Raw genomic sequence first — 19,642 nt, forward strand, 5'->3', positions numbered from 1 at the left:
TGGAGTCTTAAACATATCTGGAAATACTGTTAGCATAAAACGTGAGATTGGGATTCAACTCTAATTTTCCCCCGATTGTTGCCATGTAGCAAATAAACCTTTCCCCACAGATTTGAGATGGCATCTTTATTAGAGACAAAAATTTTATTTGTATTCATTTTCTGCTTCCAGACTTTTTTTTAACAGCTTTATTGAGATGTAAATTCACAAACCACACAATTCCCATCTAAACTGGGCAATTTGTTTTTGGTATATTATTAATTTTTAAGGCCTGTGGTAAAACATATATAAAAATTGCCATTTTAACCATGATTCAATGTACAACCTAGTGGCATTAATTACATCAAGAACGTTGCATTATTTTAAANGGCATCTTTATTAGAGACAAAAATTTTTTTTGTATTCATTTTCTGCTTCCAGACTTTTTTTTAACAGCTTTATTGAGATGTAAATTCACAAACCACACAATTAACCCATCTAAACTGGGCAATTTGTTTTTGGTATATTATTAATTTTTAAGGCCTGTGGTAAAACATATATAAAAATTGCCATTTTAACCATGATTCAATGTACAACCTAGTGGCATTAATTACATCAAGAACGTTGCATTATTTTAAAACTTTTTCATCATCCAAATGGAAACTCTGTAACCATTAAATAGCAAATCCTCATTCCCACTCTTCCTGGCCTTCCTATTCTGTTAATTGACCACGTCCCTGTTCTCCAGTCTCATGCCATTTTTATTTATGATAAAATTATATATTCTGGGACGCCTGGGTGGCTCAGCTGGTTAAGCATCTGCCTTCAGCTCAGGTCATGATCCCAGGGTCCTGGGATTGAGTCCCACATTGTGTCAGGCTCCTTGCTCAACAGGGAGCCTGCTTCTTCCCTCTGCCTGCTGCTCCCCCTGCTTATGCGTGCTCGCACTCTCTCTTTCTCTCTCTGTCTCTCTCTCAGACAAATAAATAAATAAAACCTTTGAAAAAATTTATATATTCTTATGCTCAAATTGAATGTCTATGTCCCACTCCTGCAGGTTACATTTTTTAAAAAACTTTGATGACTATATGAGCTCTTCCATTCTCTTAGGTTAAAATTCTCTTGCCAAATTAAAAAAGGAACGGCAATATGTTCATGGTTATTTTGGGGAGAATTGACATCTTCATTAAGTTGTTTTTCTCTGCCTAGAACATAGTATGTCTTTATTCAAGTTTCTGTTTAAAAAAATAAGTTTTACTGACATGAAATTTACGTACCATACGATTCATCCATTTGAAATGTACAAGTCAGTTGTTTTTAGTAGATTCACAGATAGGTGTAACTATAAGGATAGTCAATTTAGGACACTTTCATCACTTTGAAAAGAAACTCTATACCGTACACCCCTTTGTCATTCCTTCACCAACAGTCCTAAGCAACCACTAATCTACTTTCTGACTCTATAGATATGCCTATTCTGAAAATTTCATAAAATATACTATATTTCGTGACTTGCTTTTTTCATTTAGCATAATGTTTTCAAGGTCCATCCATGTTGTAGCACATATTGGTACTTTATTCTTTTTTATTGCCATATCCTATACCATTGTATGGATATAGCACATTTTATCATTTTTAATCAGTTGATGTACATTTACTTTGTTTCCACCTTTTGCTGTTATGAAAAATGCTGCCATGAACATTCCTGTACAATGTTTTGCATGGACATATGTTTTCATATTTCTTGGATATACATGCAGGAGTAGAATTACTGAATCATATGGTAACTACGTGTAACATTCTGAGGAACAGTGAGACTTCTTTCTAAAGCAGCAGCATCACTTTACATTTCCACCAGCAGTGTATGAGTGTTCTTATTTTCCATATCCTCAACAATAATTGTTATTTTCTATCTTTTTTATTATAGATATCCTAGTATGTGTATAGTAGTATCTCATTGTGGTTTTGATGTGCATTTTCTCTAATGACTAATGTTGAGCATTTTTTCATATGTTTACTTGCTATTTGTATATCTGCTTTGGAGAAACGCAAATATAGATCCTTTGCCGCCCCCCCCACTTTTTTTTTTAAAGCAAGCTCTACATCCAATGTAGGGCTTGAACTCATGACCCTGAGATTAAGAGTTGCATGCTCTACTGACTGAACCAGCTAGGCACGCCACCTTTGGCCCATTTTAAGTTGGGGCATCTTTTATTGTAGAGTTGTAAGAGTTCCTTTTTTTTAAAGGTTTATTTATTTTTACTTTAGAGAGAAAGAGAGAGAGCGCACACATACGTGAGTTGAGGGGAGGGGCCAAGGGAGAGGGAGAAAGAGAATCCTCAAGTGGACTCCCCATTGAGCTCGGAGCCCTATGCAGGGTCTGATCTCAGGACCCTGAGATCATGATCTGAGCCGAAATCAAGAGTTGGACAGTCGAGCAACTGAGCCACCCAGGTGCCCCTGTAAGGGTTCTTTGTATATGTATATTCTGGATACAAGTCGCTCATCAGATATATGATTTGCAAATATTTTCTCTCATTCTCTGAGTTGTCATTTCCCTTTTCGATTTTGCCCTTTGAAGCAAACTTAACTTTGATGAAATTAAATTTATTTTTTTTTTTGTTATTTTTGCTTTGGTGTCATATCTAGTAATCCACTGCCAGTTCTGAGATCATAAAGATTTACCCTTATGGTTTTCTCCAGGAGTTCTATAATTTTTGCTCTTACATTTAGGTCTTTGACCATTTTGAGTTAATTTTTGTTTTTGTTTGTTTGTTTTAAAGATTTTATTTATTCATTTGAGAGAGAGAGAGCCAGATAGAGAGAGAGCATGAGCAGTGGAGAGAGGCAGAGGCAGAAGGAGAAGCAGACTCCCTAATAAGCTGGGAGCCAGAAGTAGGGCTTGATCCCAGGATCCTGGGATCACAGCCTGAGCTGAAGACAGACGTTTAACCATCTGAGCCATTCAGGCGCCCCAACTTTTTTTTTTTTAAAGATTTTATTTATTTGACAGAAAGAGATAGACAGAGAGGGAAGACAAGCAAGGGGAGTGTGAGAAGGAGAAGCAGGCTTCCTGTCGAGCAGGGAGTCCGATGCGGGGCTGGATCCCAGAACCCTGGGATCACGACCTGAGCCGAAGGCAGATGCTTAATGGCTGGGCCACCCAGGGGTCCCCCAGGTGCCCCAATTTTGAGTTAATTTTTGCATATGGATTGAGGTAAGGGTCCAACACCATTCTTTTGCTTGCACCTAACCAGTTGTTCCAGTACATCTGTTGAAGAGACCATTCTTCCCCATTGGATGATAGTGAGATCTTTGCTCAAAATTAGTTGACCATGACACATGGGTTTATTTCTGGACTCTTAACTTTATTCTACTGATTAATAACTCTATCCTATGTTGGTATCACAGTACCTCGATTACTGTTACTTTGTGGTTAAGTTTTAAACTTGGGAAGTATGACGGGGCTCCTGGGTGGTTCAGTCTGTTAAGCAACTGCCTTCAGCTCAGGTCCTGGTCCCCAGGCCCTGGGATTGAGCCCTGCTTCAGGATCCTTGCTCCCTCTGCAACCCCCACCCCCACGTGTGCTCTGTCTCTCTCAAATAAATAAATATACTCTTAAAAAAAATAAAATCGGGAAGTGTGTGTCTTCCAACTTTATTCTTCTTTTTCAAGATTGTTTTGGCTATTCTAGGTCAGGTTTCCTTTCAAGTAAAATTTTTTTTTTCCTTCTGTATAGTGAAAAATGCACATTTTTTTACTTGTTAGGCTGTTTAAGTATTATGTATTTTTGTTGGAATTTGTTTTCCTGACAGTATTGTAATCAAAACTTGCTGTTTTCGGAAAACCTATTAAGTTTTTTTTTGTACTGATTTTTTAGCAACTGGTCTAGTATGCGAGTAACTCCTTAACACTAATAGTCATTTAATTGATTCTCTTTGGCAGGCAGTTATAGCATACTCAAATAGTAATCACTTTGTTTTTTCTTTTTTTATATCTGTCTTTCATTTCTTTTCTGGTCTTTTTGTATTGGCTAATATTGAATAATGGTGGTCATAGTCACAGCCTTGCTCATCCCTGGCTTGAGTGGGGATGCTTCTAATGTTTCCCCATTTAGTGTGATGGATTCAGATAGCTATCGTTGAGCTGCATCTTGAAAGGATGCAGGAACAATCCACTTAACATGGTGCTAGGGTCTGTGGTGACGTTTGGGGTCAGTTCAGAGGAGGGCATTCCTGTCAGAGATCACAGCATGAACAAAGACTTTAGGTTGAGATATAGTATGGATGTGTGTAGGAAACAGTAAGAACCTACATGTTGCTATGTCATAAATTTAAAAAGCAGGGAATAGTGAGAAAAGGTGCTGAAGAGCTGGACAAGGACCAATCCTAAAGTGTCTTAATGGTCATATTAAGAAGTTTGGATTTTATTCTTTTTATTTTGGAGATCCAGGGAAATATTTCAAATAGGGAGGTGACATTGTCACCTAGGGACCTTATCACGCTTATTTCATTTATTTATTTTTAGGGAGGGAGAGAGAGATGGGAAGGAGGGGCAGAGGGAAAGGGAGAGGCCCCACAGCCAGTGCAGAGCCTGATGACGGGGCTTGATCTTACAACCCTGAGACCATGACCTGAGCTGAAATTGAGAGTTGGACGCTTAACCGACTGAGTCCCCCAGGCATCCCTCATTAACACACTCTCTTTGTTAAAAGAATTTCAATTATTTTCATTTGCAGTAGGTCCAACCAGATAATGAATTATTTGCAGCTCCAGAACCACACAGATTTTCTGGAACTTTCTTGTCCTTGAAGGCATCGCTATGTCAGAAATGCTTTCTTTCCACTCCAGGCCGGTTAAAACATGACTACATGTCCTCTCTGCCAAGCACCGTCAAAGCACTTAGTAACAGAATTGATCCTTCCCCATACCTTTTGGTTTTTAAAGTCCGCAAAGGTGCTTTCTATGCCTTGTGCTGACCTGGTGCATGGAAAAGTTTTATTTTATTGTTTGACCCAGCCTCTCTAGGCCCCCTGATCTCTAGTATGCTGTACAAATTATGTACCCTGGGTCAGGACATGCACTTCCTTTTCACCTATTGTTTCCTGCTGAAAGCCTGAGTAGCTGGGAGCTATCTTTCTGGAGAAAGTAGGGGAAAACCTGTGTGGGAAGGGAGCAAGCCTGACATAAGGAACAATGTGTTCTGGGTTAAGCCCCTAAATTCCACAATGATTTTAGTAAAATGAATTCAGAATATTTTAATTCCACTGCTTTGGTCCCATGTTTAAGAATAAAAACATTTACATCTATTCTAAACTAACAGGAAAGTGTGTCTCTGTATAGAGAAAGTGTTTTCCAGGGGAAAAAACCCATTAAATATGTTTGATATTGTTATTGATTTTCTGTTTGCTGCAGTTAACTCTTCCCATTTTTTCATCTTTAGTGAACTGATACTGTAAAGACCAATGTTTCAGTGACGACAAGTATTTTTCATATCAAACTTAACCTTTGTACCAGCGCTGTGAGCTGTCTTCCATGGCCTCACTCTCTGCCAGACTCAATTTTCTGGGTAAAGTTTTGCAAGATCCAAAGTTTGTCAATTTTCATTTTCCGTAATTTTTTTAGTCAATTACAAGTCTGCTGATCAGTATTAGCCATTGTTAGTTGTCTTGTCTTGTTTTTTACCAAATTTAATTTTCCCGAGTTAATTTGGAGTTTTCAACACTATCAATACAATCTGATTTTCCAATAGATCCTTTAACCGAAACAGTGTCCCCATGCTGTTAAAGCCATTCCCAGTATGATTATGATGGTTCTTTCTTCTACCTTTTTATAGACTGGGTAAAAGACAGATTGTGTTTGTATCTGGAAGCAAAAAGCAAAGATCATTTAATGAACAAATGTGAGCCTGGGTGCTTGGCTGATTCAAAATAATAGTCAAAACATCATGCTTTGTGGTAATCTTGTTGGCTTTTTTAGGATTAGAAATCTTTGTTTTGTGAATGTGACAGGCTTATCACTTCTGTATTTCCTTTTTACCTCCATTGTGTTTTTTCATAAAAGTACTAAAACGTCTTTAACAAGATAAGTTTTCCCCAGCTCTTCCAGGGAAATTCTCCATCTAATGATTTTCCACTTCAATTAAGTCCCTTAGGATTGGATTTTGCTTATAATCTTATTCTTTCCCAATGCCTTTTTCAAATTTCACATTGAGGTCCAGAAGAAGAGTAAAAATAAATTTAAGACTTATTTGTGCAATTCATCCCAGACATTCCAAGTGAAAAAGATTTAATTACTCATTTCTGTTTTCCTTTCTCAAAAAAAAAAAAAAACAACAACAAAACAAAACCCATTAAAAAAAAGATTGTAAAACTAAGTTTTTAGGGATTGATGAGTCAAAGCAGGAGATGGAATTCTACGATTCCAGTAGAATTAGGACAATCTTAAAACTCCTTTGTGGAAGAGCATTTAGTATTGGGAGTGCTCGAAATACCAGAAGCCTGGATAGAGTGAAGAACAGCTCTTCACCACATGCCTGTGAGCTATTATCCTACTCTGCACAAATCTTACAATGTGAACTATGGTTGCCACCAGGCTTAAAACAACAAGTAAAGGTTACTGAAGAGCACAGGAGGTGCTGGCTATCATTCTTTAGTGGGTACTGTAACGGTCCTTGCAAAGAGAAGACACAATCCCTGTCCTTAAAGGGGCTCATTTTGGTCCTTGCGATGACTAGCAGCCATTACCTCACGGTGTTTATAATGGGCTAAGATAGGGGTCGGCCCAAGCTGCTCTGGAAGCACGGAATCTAGACCAGCAGTTTTCAAACTTTCTGGTCTCAGGACCCCTATACACTCTTAAAAATTACTGAGGGACTTCCAAGAGCTTTTGTTTATAGGGGTTAGTTATATACCATCATAGGAATTAAATCTAAGAATAAAACATTTTAAAAAATAACAAAATTCATTGTTATCATAAATAATCCGAGAAATACATTTTTCAACAAAATTTAATGAAAAGTGGCATTGTTTTAAATGTTTGCACATTTCTTCCACGTCTGGCTAAATAGAGGGCTGGATTGTCCTATCTGCTTCTGCATTTAATCAGTCGGTACATGTTTGGGTTGAAGAAAATGAAAATTTGGCCTCAAACATGTGCAATTGTCAAAGAACTAAAGCTTTTCTGAAAGGTCTTAGGAATCCTTCAGAGGATCCTCTTGATACATTTTGAGAACTGCTGACTTCGACCAGGAATGATTCTTGGAGAAGGCAACTTGATTCTTGGAGAAGGCAACTTGAGTCCTGAAGACGACTAGCTATTTAAAGACAAGGTGAGAATGGAGGTGGTTAATGATGGGACTGTCGTGCACACCCAGCAAGTATTCTTGAGCAAGGGGCTCATCCACTCCGCTCTAAGCTACCATTCTTGAACGCACACCCAATTAATGAAAAGTATCGGGAGTGGGGCAATTATGGCCATCAATATTACATTAACTAAGAAGCCTTCGTGCTTATTACAACCAAGAAAAATCGATCTATGCCCCACCCCTGCGGACTGCCAGCGAGATGCTAGCTAAAGGCCCGCAGGCGTGCCGCGCCCTCAGAAGACTGGGAGTGGCGCGGAAGCGCAGGGGAGTGCGACTGCCCAGGCCCCGCGGAGGCGCGGCGCGGGAGGGCCCACACTGCGCAGGCGCAGCGTGCAGGCCGCGGCCCCCGGAACGGTAAACAGTGGGGTCACGTGACGCGGCCCGGCTCCTGCCCCCGCGCCGCCGCCGCTCGCCGATGGCTGCGGGGTCTCGCGCCGCCGCACGGTCCCCATGAGGCGAGCGACCCTCGGGCCCTGGGCGGCGGCGGCTGCTACGAAGATAAAGAAGGCGGCGCGGAAGCCAAGCTAGTGTCGTCAGCAGCAGCCGCTCGGCTCGGTGAGGAAAAAAGGCTGTGGCAGCGACGCCGACGTCCTGCGCGTACCCCCTCTCCTCGGCACCCACCGGGCCCCCTCCTCCTCGGCGGCGGCGGCGGCGGCGGCGGCGGCAGCGGCCACCATCTTCCTCTTGCTGCCAGTGGTAGCGCTCGTCTGGCGGAGCTGGGTGAGTTGCGGCTCTGGCCGCGGCCAGGGAGACGGGCAATCCTCCCCTCCCCCATCCCCTTCCACACGCACAGCGCCTCCGCGGGCCTCCCCGCCCCTCCCGCGGCGGACGCTCCGCGCCTTTCTCCCGCGCAGCCGGGAAACCTCACCGGCCTCTTGCGCAACGTCCTCGGCCTGCCCGGGCCGCGCCTCTGTAGCCCGGGATCATTTGGACCGCGGGCTGGGAGGGAGGCGCGGCGGCGAGGTCGCTAGGCGGAGGGTCGGGACCGCGGCCTCTCCCCGGTTCCTGCTCCCGGGCCTTCGGCGGTGAGTGTGCCCTACCGCCGCCGCCGCGCGGGCGTGCAGGCCCGGAGGGACCGCGGGCGCTGCCAGGAAGGCCTGGCCCGCAGGCCCCCGGACCCGGCCCTTCGGACCTCTTCCCTTCAGAGGAGTCCGGCTTTGAGCTTTGGGCCCTGGGTCTGGGAAGCCAGGATTGGCCTTTGCCGCGAGGCCGAGCCCCGTCCCAGCTTTTGGAGAGGGGGGAGTTGGCGCTCTATCCATCCTCCTACTACCGCGCGCTTTTGTGTTCGGGACCCAAACTGTCGACTCCTTTTGCTTAGTTTGAAATGGGAAGCCTAGAATCTGGCCTTCGGATAATACGAGTAATTTAATGACCACTTGTCGATACGTGCGTGTTAATGGTGCTAAATAACTGATCACCTGACACGGGGGGGGGCGGGGAGGAGGGAGAAAGGGAGAGAATGTTGGTACCGCGCACAGTCCTGTTTCCCTTCTTTCCCCCAGCAATGTGTTGCCGGGTCCGATGACCTTTTCCCATCTTTGGATTTTTAAATGCCATTTCCTAGAGACTATGATTCGAGGTAGTTTGAATGCATTATTATTGGTGCCATTCAGGAATCATTCGCAGATTATGATCATGGATAATCATTAATGTAAGTGGCAACAACGCTTTGATATCTATCTTTTTTTAAATCTTCATTACATGTAGAGATACTTAATTTAAAATGAGACTGATTACTGAGCCTTTCCCAAATGCTTTATTACCTTATTTTAGCTAAAATTAAAAAAAAAATGATACAGTAAACTATTTCGGGAGTACTTAGATAGTACATTGTTCTATTTAGTTACTATTTTGAGGTAGAACTTGTCTTCCTTTTTACAAACTGGTTTGAGATCTTCCAAAACTACGCCTCCATTACTCATTCATTTCCTACCGTTTTTTGATTCTTGAATGAAGTGTTTGGGATTGTGAAAATGTTTGTAGATGTGTTTGTGGTTGGAAAGAGACATGAGTCAAAGAACCAAGAAATCTTTGCAGCATTCTTCTGTTTTTGAATTTGTGTATTCATTCCAGAGCACAAGAGATGTGCAAAGATTATTATTTCGGGTAGTTTTTAGCTCACTACCACTCGGCCTTTTCTTAATTTTCTATTATTATTTTCTATTCAGTTCTTCTGTTTATTAGTCCTATATTACAATAATGAATTTTTTCTCCATCCTTATCATTATTACTATTTTAAATTACTTCATTTCCCCATGGTAGTAATATAATTTGAGAAAGAACTTAGGAGCTATTATTGCTCTGATTAAGCCGCACACAGTTCAGTTAATTCTTGAGCTGCAGAAAGACTTCAGCTCAACTGAAGTTGGCCACTTTTTAAGTATGCAGAATTACAACAATAGATTTTAAGCTTTATTTGATAGCTGTACTGGTGATTTGTCAAAAGGATAACAAATGAGTTACTGATGGGACCAGTTTTCCCCTGTTCCTTGCATGCTTTATAGGTCCGTTTATTGAAGAGCATGAAAATGTAATTTATTATAGTGCTTTTGCATCCTTTGGGAGGGTAGTGAACTTCCTTATCTATCACACTAAATTAGTTATGCATTCCATGCCGTTGGGATAGACTTCACATAACTTTAGTTGATCCTTTGGTATACTCATCTGTTGCATATTCAGATAAGTCAAATCTAAGAGAAGCGGTATGTGTAAATGTAGGTGAAAATTGGTGTTGGTTAAATGCAAATTTCAGAACAGAAAAGTGGAAAGGAAGTTGTTTTTATAAAATTGTTTAAAACCGTATTATTAAAATTTAAAATGTATTGAGATTGGAATTAGTTAAGAAAGGTTGATTATTTTTGACTTATGTAATAGCATATTAATAAAACTATTGATAAAAGTTTGGAAGGCAGCAGTTGACAATTTGGATAACTGCAAAATTATTCTGAATTTAGATTTTTACATAGTTTGGATTATATTTGGAATAAACTGATGAATGTAAATTATGCATACAGTTCTGTTTTTTTTGAGTGCTAAAGCATAATGGTTATCTTCCTTGGTAATATAGTGTTTGATTTTTGATACATTTTGCTTTCTTAAATGGGCACTTTTATTTCTTGTTTGTTTTTTACATAGATTTCTCATGAAATCCTTTTTACTTAATTTTTTGTGTAGAGATAAGATGTTTTCTATTTCTTAACGAGATAATGAGATTTATTGATTAGCAGCTCAGGTTTGTAGATTACCCACAACTATTTCACCAGTGTCATGAAGTATCAGCAGAGGGGCTGATTTCTAAATGTTTTCATTCATCCATGTTTCAGGAAGTCTTTTCTACAAGTGGCTGCTGATTTCTCATTTGTGTGGAGCTGTACATCTTGGGCTCTGTTTCTCTCATTTCTGTTTGGAGCACCTCTGAGAATCCTGGAGTATCTTTTCTGAAGCTTGGACATTTTATTTTTAACTACAAAAATGATTTGGCAAGTTGTTAGACACTTACAATACAGTTGCAGGTTGAACAGCAAAAGATACTCCCTTTTAGTTGCTGCTGTTTGATTACTGGGAAAAGATATGGAGGGTATTGGTTTGATTCAAAATATCTGAGACCTAGGTGCTGTTCGTACCCTCAAGAAATCTGGACTAGGTTGAGAAACAAGAGTCAAAGACATGAGATGTTAAATCATTGTATTAGAGTTAAAAGAAGAAATTTCAAGAATTATAAGACGCATTGCGTGAGAAATTGTCAAACGTATAGACTGGACACTTACTCCTATGCATTGTGTATTTAATTTGGATCCTTTTTTAATGGTCAGGGGATTTTCATTTTTATGATCATTTGTACCATGAAGAGAGGTGATAGATGAAGAGAAATAGTTTAATAAAAATTTCAAAATATTATACAGAAGTTTTAATCCACACAATCTACTAGATGAAGTTTTAAATGGCATAGTAGATTGTACAGAAAGGCTAAACTTAATTGTTTTGTTATTCATAATTTGTGTGAGTTGGCCACATGAAGAAATTCTAAAATTGTAGATTGTGAAAATAAATTGCAGTTTGTAGTTGATAACTTCCAAAATGATGTTTATACACACAGAGGATAGCCACTGTATTTTTTATGTGTAGGGAGTGGCTAAGTGTGTATTTTGGAAGAAGTGTATGTCACTTTATTTTTAGTATTTTTAGGATTTCATTAATGATATATTAAGAACAGAAAAATTAGTGTGTGTTATGTAAGTAGAGTGCATAAAGTATAGTAGTTTAAACGTGCATACTCAGGAATCACACTGCCTGGGTTGCAGTTTGGATATACTGGATATGTGACCTTGGGCAAACTACATAGTGGTTTGGGCTTCAATTTGCTCATCTGTAAAATAGTTCTAATCATTGCATCTACCTCAGTTGTTGGGAGGAACTAATGAGATAATCCATACAATACACTGAACATAGGGCCTGGCACATAGTTTATGCTAAAAGTACATGTTAGCTTGGACTTTTATTACCTAGGCCATAGTTTTAATGATGAACTACTTCCACTGTTTCTGTGGTTAATCCAAACTGTTAATTCTTCCCATAATATTAGTACGATAAGGTTGTAAACTTTGAAGTTAACTCATATAGTTGGCTAGTGTAATTCTGCTTTTGCCAGTTTCAACGTGTACTTGATAGTTCTTTTTCTAGATTCCTAGGTCGGCTTTAGTCTTAGTACGGCAGACACCTTGGCTTATATATTCTTTTACCTGATAAATTCAGAAAAGTCATGAACCTTGCTGCTGCTTGTAGATTCTAACCTATGAAACTAGAGTAGAATTTGATGTGTGTGTTCAGAGCAGTTGATTAGGTTGCTTTGCTCTATAGAATTGTACTTTCTAGAATTGTGTCGTACCACATGGTTTAACCATTTAGTGATTTTCCTTACCTCTGTCCTGGAAGGATAACCTATTATTCATATTTAATGTTGTTATATTATGGTGGTTAAGAACTGACCTTTGTCTCAGAGCAGAATTGAGTCCCAGCTCTGACACTTATTTATTCTGTAATATTGGGTGTAACTTTGCTAAACTTTAGCCCTACTCTTATAACTTGAGAATAATGATAGTACCTTCCTAATTGTGTGGTTGTGAAGATTAAATGACGTGCATTTAGGTTTAGCATAGTGCCTGGCACATAATAAATATTTAATGCATTTTACTTTATAAACAGATAATATAGGGTAGTGGTCAGTGCATTGATTCTCTAATGAAATTTTCTGGGTTCAGGTTTCAGCTCCACCACTTACTACAGCAAGTAATTTAATCTCCTTGATCCCAATTAATTTCTTCCTTCCTTCCTTCGTTTCTTTCTTCTTTTGTTTACTGGATTATAATACAGCATTGTTGTGAGGATTAAATTAAAAAAATATAGAGCAGAGTTTAACTTTAGCAGTTTTCTGGCTGGATAATTCTTTGTTGTGGGGCTTTCCTAGTGCATTGTAGTATATTTACTAGTTGTATATTTACTGCTATATTTACTATATTTGCTAGTTACCTGCCCTCCAGTTGTGATGGTCGAATGTCCTCTAGAGGGGCATAATCACCTCTGATTGAGAATTACTGATGTAAAGCATGTAGAACATTGCCTGGTGTGAACTTAGAGCATATCATTTTATGTTTTTCACCACCATTAGTAGTGGTACTTTTACTTTTCTACTACTACTGCCTATTAGACATTTGTTCATGGTAAGCATGCCTGATGAATTGATGGCTTAATATAAACCGTAGTATAGAGGCTGGAAGGCACCAAGTTTCCATTCCCAGGGCCTTTGCATTTAGGTCTTTGCCTGGATTGCTTTTCCCCATTTTTGTATGGATGACTCTCTCTTTCCAGTTTTTGACTTACATGTGGTGCTATAATAAGCAAGGTCTTCATTTAGCATTGTATGTAGAAACCCTCCTCCTCCCCCCATCACTATTACCCTGTTTAATTTTTCATCATAGATATTATAATCTCCTGAATATATATGTACCCCCCATGCCACCCCCATACACATACACACAAATATAGACTGTATGAGACAGAGCTTCATCATTGGATAACTTCTTAGGGCCTTCGATAGCTTTTGTGTTTTATTGTTAGGCTTAGATCTATTTTTTTTTTTTAAAGGACATAACGTAAAACACATTGTTTACTTTGAAGATGCTTCTGAAAAGTCAAGATAATTTTAATGTACTCTTAATTTAAAGGAGACTGTTGTAGAGGTGTAATTTTTTTTGTACTGTTGGTGCTTTCTAAATCTTTCTGCTCTCTATTCATACATGGAACAGTACATGTTGGTGTTTTTCAGCATAAACTAAATTTGGCTGCAGTATAATTTTTTGTGAGTTAAGGTAAAATAAGTATTTTAAAGTGGTAAATATCTTCAAACTCACGTTAAATTTTATTCAGGATGTTGGTAGCAATACTTATTTTTTAATTGTATTCTGAGTCTTTCTAAATGGTCTATTAGGACCAAACTCTGCTGTTCATAATTAGCACATGCTATTCCCTTTGCTTGGAGTATCCTTTGGATCTTGAGGATCCAGCTGCTTAGATTTTCTTGGCCTCATAAGTTTCACTTTCCTGTGTGATGATGTTTGCAGTCCTTCAACATTAAACTTTATATTTTGTTGTGATGCTTACATGTTGTATTTTGTTTATATGTCTATACTCTTATATTGTGAGTTCCTTGAATTTTGAGAATGGTGTTTGTTTCACTGGTACTTATGATAACTAATTAAGTGGATTATCCAGTTCTCTCACCAAGCTGGATATATTTTATGGTCTGTAAACATGAGATGTGACTGTGAACTGAGAAAAAATTTCTGATTTTAGCATATATATTCCCAAATTATTAGTATCAATTTAATTGGATATATATGTATCATTAGTCACTTAGCATACACTCTAGATAGGCTTGTTATGTTTTTTATTTTTCTTTATTTTTTTGAAGATTTTTATTATTATTATTTTTACTAGAGTGGGGGAGGGTCCGAGGGAAAGGGTCAGAATCTCCAGCAGGCTCCACTCAGTGTGGAGCCCGATGCGGGCTTGATTTCACAGCCTTGAGGTCATGACCTGAGCTGAAATCAAGAGTTGGACACTTAGCTGACTGAGCCACTCAGGCACCCCTTGAAGATTTTATTTTTGAGTAATATCTCTACACTCAGCGTGGGGCTCGAACTCACAACCCTGAGATCAAGAGTTGGATGCCCCACTGACTGAGCAAGCCAGTTTCCCGTTTTAATTATTAAATTTATAATGCCAAATATAAGGAAGCATTTAAGTATAATTTCATTGTAAGAAATAGGAATTTGTTTAACTCAAGCAGACTGTTTAATTAACAGATATTGAATCAACTCTTAATTTTTTTTCTTAATTAGATCTGATTGTTATCCACGTTACTAGGTATCTCCCCTAATTCTGTGTTGTTATTATTTTTTAAATACACTTTTAAGCAGTATCATTTTTTAAAAGTTTAAGTAATCTCTGCACCCAGCTTTGGGCTCGAACTCATATGTCTGTAATCTAGTCACGTGCTCTTCCAGCTGAGCCAGTCAACTGCCCCTTGTCTAATTTTAGATAAGTGTTTTAAAAAAATATTTATTTTGGAATAATTTTAGATTTATAGAAAAGTTGCTGACATTGTATAGAGTTCCTATGTATCCTTATCCCAATTTCCTCATTGTTACATCTCACATAATGCTAGTGCCTGATTAAAGAAGTGGAGATTAAAATTGGTACCTTGCTATTAACTAACTTTCAGACTTTATTTTGATTTTACTAGTTTTTCTCTTCTGTCCTTTTTTTGTTCCATGATCCAATCCAGTTTACCACTCTGCGTTTAGATTAGTATGTTCATGTTAAGTGAGTTAATATTCCTACAATCAGCTTGTTTATTTTCCAGTTCAGCATGGAAAATGTTATTATTTTATTTTTGATACTGAACACTTGAAACCGATTTTTTAAAATAAATTACTTTATACTTCCATTAAACGTTACTCTCAAGATAGTCTTACGGGATGATTATATACTATCATTTTTGGAATTCTTTGGAGTTGTCCCCAGAGCCAGTTGCAACTGCTTATGAAAAGTCAGTCTTACTAATCTATAACAATTTTACAAGAAAACTGGTCTTGTGATGTGCCACGTAGAAATTGTCTTCTTTGACCCTTACGTTTGGGATGCTTTATACCCTATTCTGTATTGGCATATTAAAGATGTCTCAATGGTAGCTGCTTATTAGCAAATGTTTTTTGAATGAATTAAAGGTACTATTAAAGAAATATAACTTTGTTATGCCAGTCCTCAACATTTGACCATGGAAGCTTTTTCCCTGATGTGCTTATTTAAATCCAGATAAAACACACTTTGTAAGTCATATACTGGTTTTGGCCAAATACCTGTACTGGAAAGTTTGGTTCACTCATCTTATTTACAATATGTTTTACTTTTTTTTCTTTTAATTGGTCTTGAAAGACTAAATATTATCTACCATTGAGATTAAAAAATATGTCACAGGCTCTTAAGGTAATTTTTATAAAGGAGTTTTGGGATGGTTCACTAATAGCAGTGTTATTGAAAAAAATATATTGCTTATTTAGGTCACTATTTAGAATGGGCTGGTCTTCCCTATAGCTTTGTGATTTTGAACTGTGTGATCATAATTTCTGAATATTGTGAATGTCTCCATCACTTGAAAGAACACAGACAGTAGTAACAGAAAGACTGACTTCAGGTGAAGTTTGTACAATTTACCAGACTTGTGTTGCTATGGGAATGAGTGCAGTTTTAGTAGATTCAGCATACTTTTTTTTAAGGAAGAAAGTTAACTATTTGCTCTTAGAAGTGGATTTGCCCTTTTTTTCTTTTTGATTCATTTGAGAAAAAAAGATTACTAATTGTTATGCAGCCTTGAAGAGGAGGTAGTCTTGGATTCTAGCACATTCAGATAAACTAATTTGTCTATAGTTCTAGCTTCTTGATTGTGTAAACATCTAGTAACATTTTTGTAAATTATTTTTAATACCATTTATTCTACTAAAAACTTTTTTGGAACTTAAAAACATATTAGTGGAAGTATTGGTGATGTTATGATAATTGAGCCTTTCTTAGTTACTGAGAATCAGGTAACATTAGGGAATTAAAACTTTTCCTGACTTTTCATCACCATTGTGAGCTATAATTTTCTTTCAGTGTTATGGTTTAGAGAATGCATGTAAAATACCCAGCAAATCAATCAAAGTTAACATTTTATTTTGGTGTTTTATCAGTATTTTAATATAAGTAAATTGTAAAATTTGAGAAGAGATACTAAAATCCTTCTGTTTAGAACGGCATTAACTTTTGTGAGAATGAGGAAATTTTCTTTCCTTTTTTTTAGGATTTTAAATTGAGTTACAATAAACTTTCCACTTAAAATGAACAGGTTGATGAATTTCAGTAGATTTAAATAACATTCATGATTTAGGATATTTTCATCATCTCCCAAAGTATCTTCCTGTCCCTTTGCAGTCTAGCCTTCTGTTACCCAATGACCCAAGCAACCACTGATTTATTGGAAAATTATGGAAAATTATTTTTAAAGAAGAGCCTTTAATGAGTCAAATCTAGTCAATTTCTAGCTCTGTAACTCACTGTGAAAGAGAAAGAAGTATGGCTATGGACTATGGAGCTTTGGAACCTGGGATTGAATCTTGGCTGTTTTTTGGTTTTGGGGGAAGACATTTAAATTGTTTAAATGAATTTTGTTTTATAAAACAAATTATTTACATGTATTTTCTGTATAGAGCCTATTGGAAATAAATGGGTTAAATATAAGGAAAATGGTTAGCAGCAGATAACATATTATCAGTAAATTGTTGAATGTCTTTGGACTTCTCATTTTTTATAGGGGAAAGAATCAAGGACAATTTGAGGAAATTTTGGTAGATTTGGAGCCAATCTAAAAATCCTTGGAATTTTGGAACCCAAGATGTTCTCAGTCGATTCTAGCTGAGTATTATTAGATGTTTTTGTTGATGCCTCCCCTTCCAGAATACATTGGTTCAGTTTTTTCTGAAACCACTATTGAAAATAATTCACTTTTGATTAATCGAGGCTCTTTTGGGGCATTAGATGGCCTTTCTGAGCAGTACTTAGTGTCAGTAGGCAACTAGCTTGACATCTGTATATACCTCCATAACTCGCTAAAATAAATTTAAATTTCTGATATGTTGTTTTCTTGTCATTTATTTCATTTTATACTAAAAGGAGCCCCCCCCCACTAAAATGCGTGTATGTTCACGTCTCTGCCTGCGTGTGTGTAGTTTTTTGAGTTTTGATTTGTTGGGTTTAAATGATAGTTTCTTTCCACTTTTCCCTCCTACCCCTACAAACAACCTTTTCTCTCTATATTACCTTTCTTTAAATCATTTAAATACTCTGTAAATAAAACAAGGCTATTTTACAGTTTTAATAGGTATGGGACAATAATTTAAAGAATTTGATTTTGGCTCTTTTATATGGATTTATTGTAAAAGCAGTGTCATTCTTAATTTATGAAAAGATTATTGTTAAAAACATATGGTTTTTGTGGTTTAAGCCATGTCATTCTTTCAACTGTGTCAAATTAATGGATTATATACATAGGTTCCCCCCCTCAAAATAATGAATTGAGTAAACATTTAATAAGATTTCTGGTAAAATGATATTCTACATGTGTGATGAAGAAACATTTAGTAAAGATTCGTTCTACATGTCCAAATGTTTATTCTAAAAACAGTGAGGATTTTTTAAAAACAATTCAGAAATACCTAAGTGTGTTCTTAGACTCAAAACTATTAAAATAATTTGGTTTTAGGTGATTATCAATTGATAGCTTTATTTCTTATGGTATTTTTTTTGTCTTTCTATAGGGCTGAAAGACACACAGAAGTCTTCATGGATATAGTTGATACATTTAATCATTTAATTCCTACTGAACACTTAGATGATGCCCTATTTCTAGGATCCAACCTGGAGAATGAAGTCTGTGAGGATTTTAGTACAAGTCAAAATGTCTTAGAGGACTCGCTGAAGAACATGCTCAGCGATAAGGATCCTATGCTAGGATCTGCAAGTAACCAGTTCTGTTTGCCTGTTTTGGATAGCAATGATCCCAATTTCCAGATGCCTTGTTCAACAGGTAATTCTTACTTTTTTTTTTTCTTTTTCTTTTTTTTTTTTTTTTTAGTCTGCAATTTAAAATAAGAATTTTCAGCAGCATCTTTTTTTTTTCTTTTTCTCTTTTTTGGTGAGGGTAGTGGATTTAGGATTCTTTAATTTGAATTTAGAGCTTCTTTTCTAGACATCAGAATTAGACTTTAAATTTTCTTCCAAGAAATGTGGAATTATCTTTGAGGATGGATGTAGATAGGATGACCAATGGCCATATAATTTATTATCCAAAGGGGGATACCGTTTGAGAATTACAGGGCTGATGTTAATAGTTACATCATGACAAAAAGTATAAATTGGGACTCCCCCTAGTATATAGGGATTTCCTAGCAAATTGGGACGTTATATCACCCTAGGCCTGCTGGAGTCAATGGGGAACTGCTGAATTGACCTTTTTCAGTGCCCCTCCCAGCCCTTCAAATTTAATGTATTGTGTGCTTCCATTTCAGATATTTTTGTACATGTATCTTAAAACCAGAGAAGGAACTCTAGACCCATGCTGTCCAACTTAGTAACCACTAGCCACATGTAACTATTAATCACTTGAGAGGAATCCAGTCTTAATTGAGATGCGCTGTAAAGTGCACATTTGATTTTAAAGACTCAGTATGAAAAAAGATATAAAACTTACTTTACCAGAGTTTTTTTAATGTTGATTACATTTAATATTTTAGATACCTTTGGTTAAGTAAAATATATGATTAAAATTAATTTCACCTTTTTAAAAAAGTGGCTACTTGAAAATTTATATGTGTGGTTTGCATTATATTTCTATTGGATAACACTGCTCTAGATTTTGTAGTTGAAGTAACTGAAAGATTGAGGATAGTAACTTTCTGTAAGGCTAAACTAATTCTTAATAAGAAATTACTTCAGAGATCTATTAATATGTGGAAGAATACATAGGTTTTTTTTTTTTTTACAACAAATTTTGGGGCAATTAGCTATCCTTAAGCTAAAACTAAATAAAGGAAAATCAGCTTCAAATGGAGATAGGCTTCCCCTCACTGTTCCCTAGAATAGTTCACAGGTTTATGTGGTGTTGATTTGTCTTTCAATGACTCTAGACTTCTGCACTACAGTTTTT

General features: G+C 37.3%; 1 protein-coding gene across 9 annotated transcripts in view; it reads left to right on the forward strand.

The window, feature by feature from the left end:
* The first annotated feature begins 7,704 nt into the window (after positions 1 to 7,704).
* PHF3 (PHD finger protein 3) overlaps positions 7,705 to 19,642 on the forward strand; it is a 92,723-nt gene continuing 80,785 nt past the window's right edge. The window contains exons 1-3 of one of the 9 annotated variants that reach the window (XM_034648154.1): positions 7,705 to 8,064; positions 8,847 to 8,995; positions 18,255 to 18,523. In XM_034648154.1, the coding sequence (XP_034504045.1) occupies positions 8,994 to 8,995; positions 18,255 to 18,523 (271 nt within the window). In that variant the 5' untranslated portion in view covers positions 7,705 to 8,064; positions 8,847 to 8,993. Of the gene's footprint in view, positions 8,065 to 8,140; positions 8,370 to 8,846; positions 8,996 to 18,254; positions 18,524 to 19,642 lie in introns of those variants that run through there. The other 8 variants (XM_034648156.1, XM_034648161.1, XM_034648157.1 and 5 more) reach the window with 8 other exon arrangements.

Source organism: Ailuropoda melanoleuca, chromosome 19 (genome assembly GCF_002007445.2).
Source record: "Ailuropoda melanoleuca isolate Jingjing chromosome 19, ASM200744v2, whole genome shotgun sequence".
NCBI lineage: Eukaryota > Metazoa > Chordata > Mammalia > Carnivora > Ursidae > Ailuropoda > Ailuropoda melanoleuca.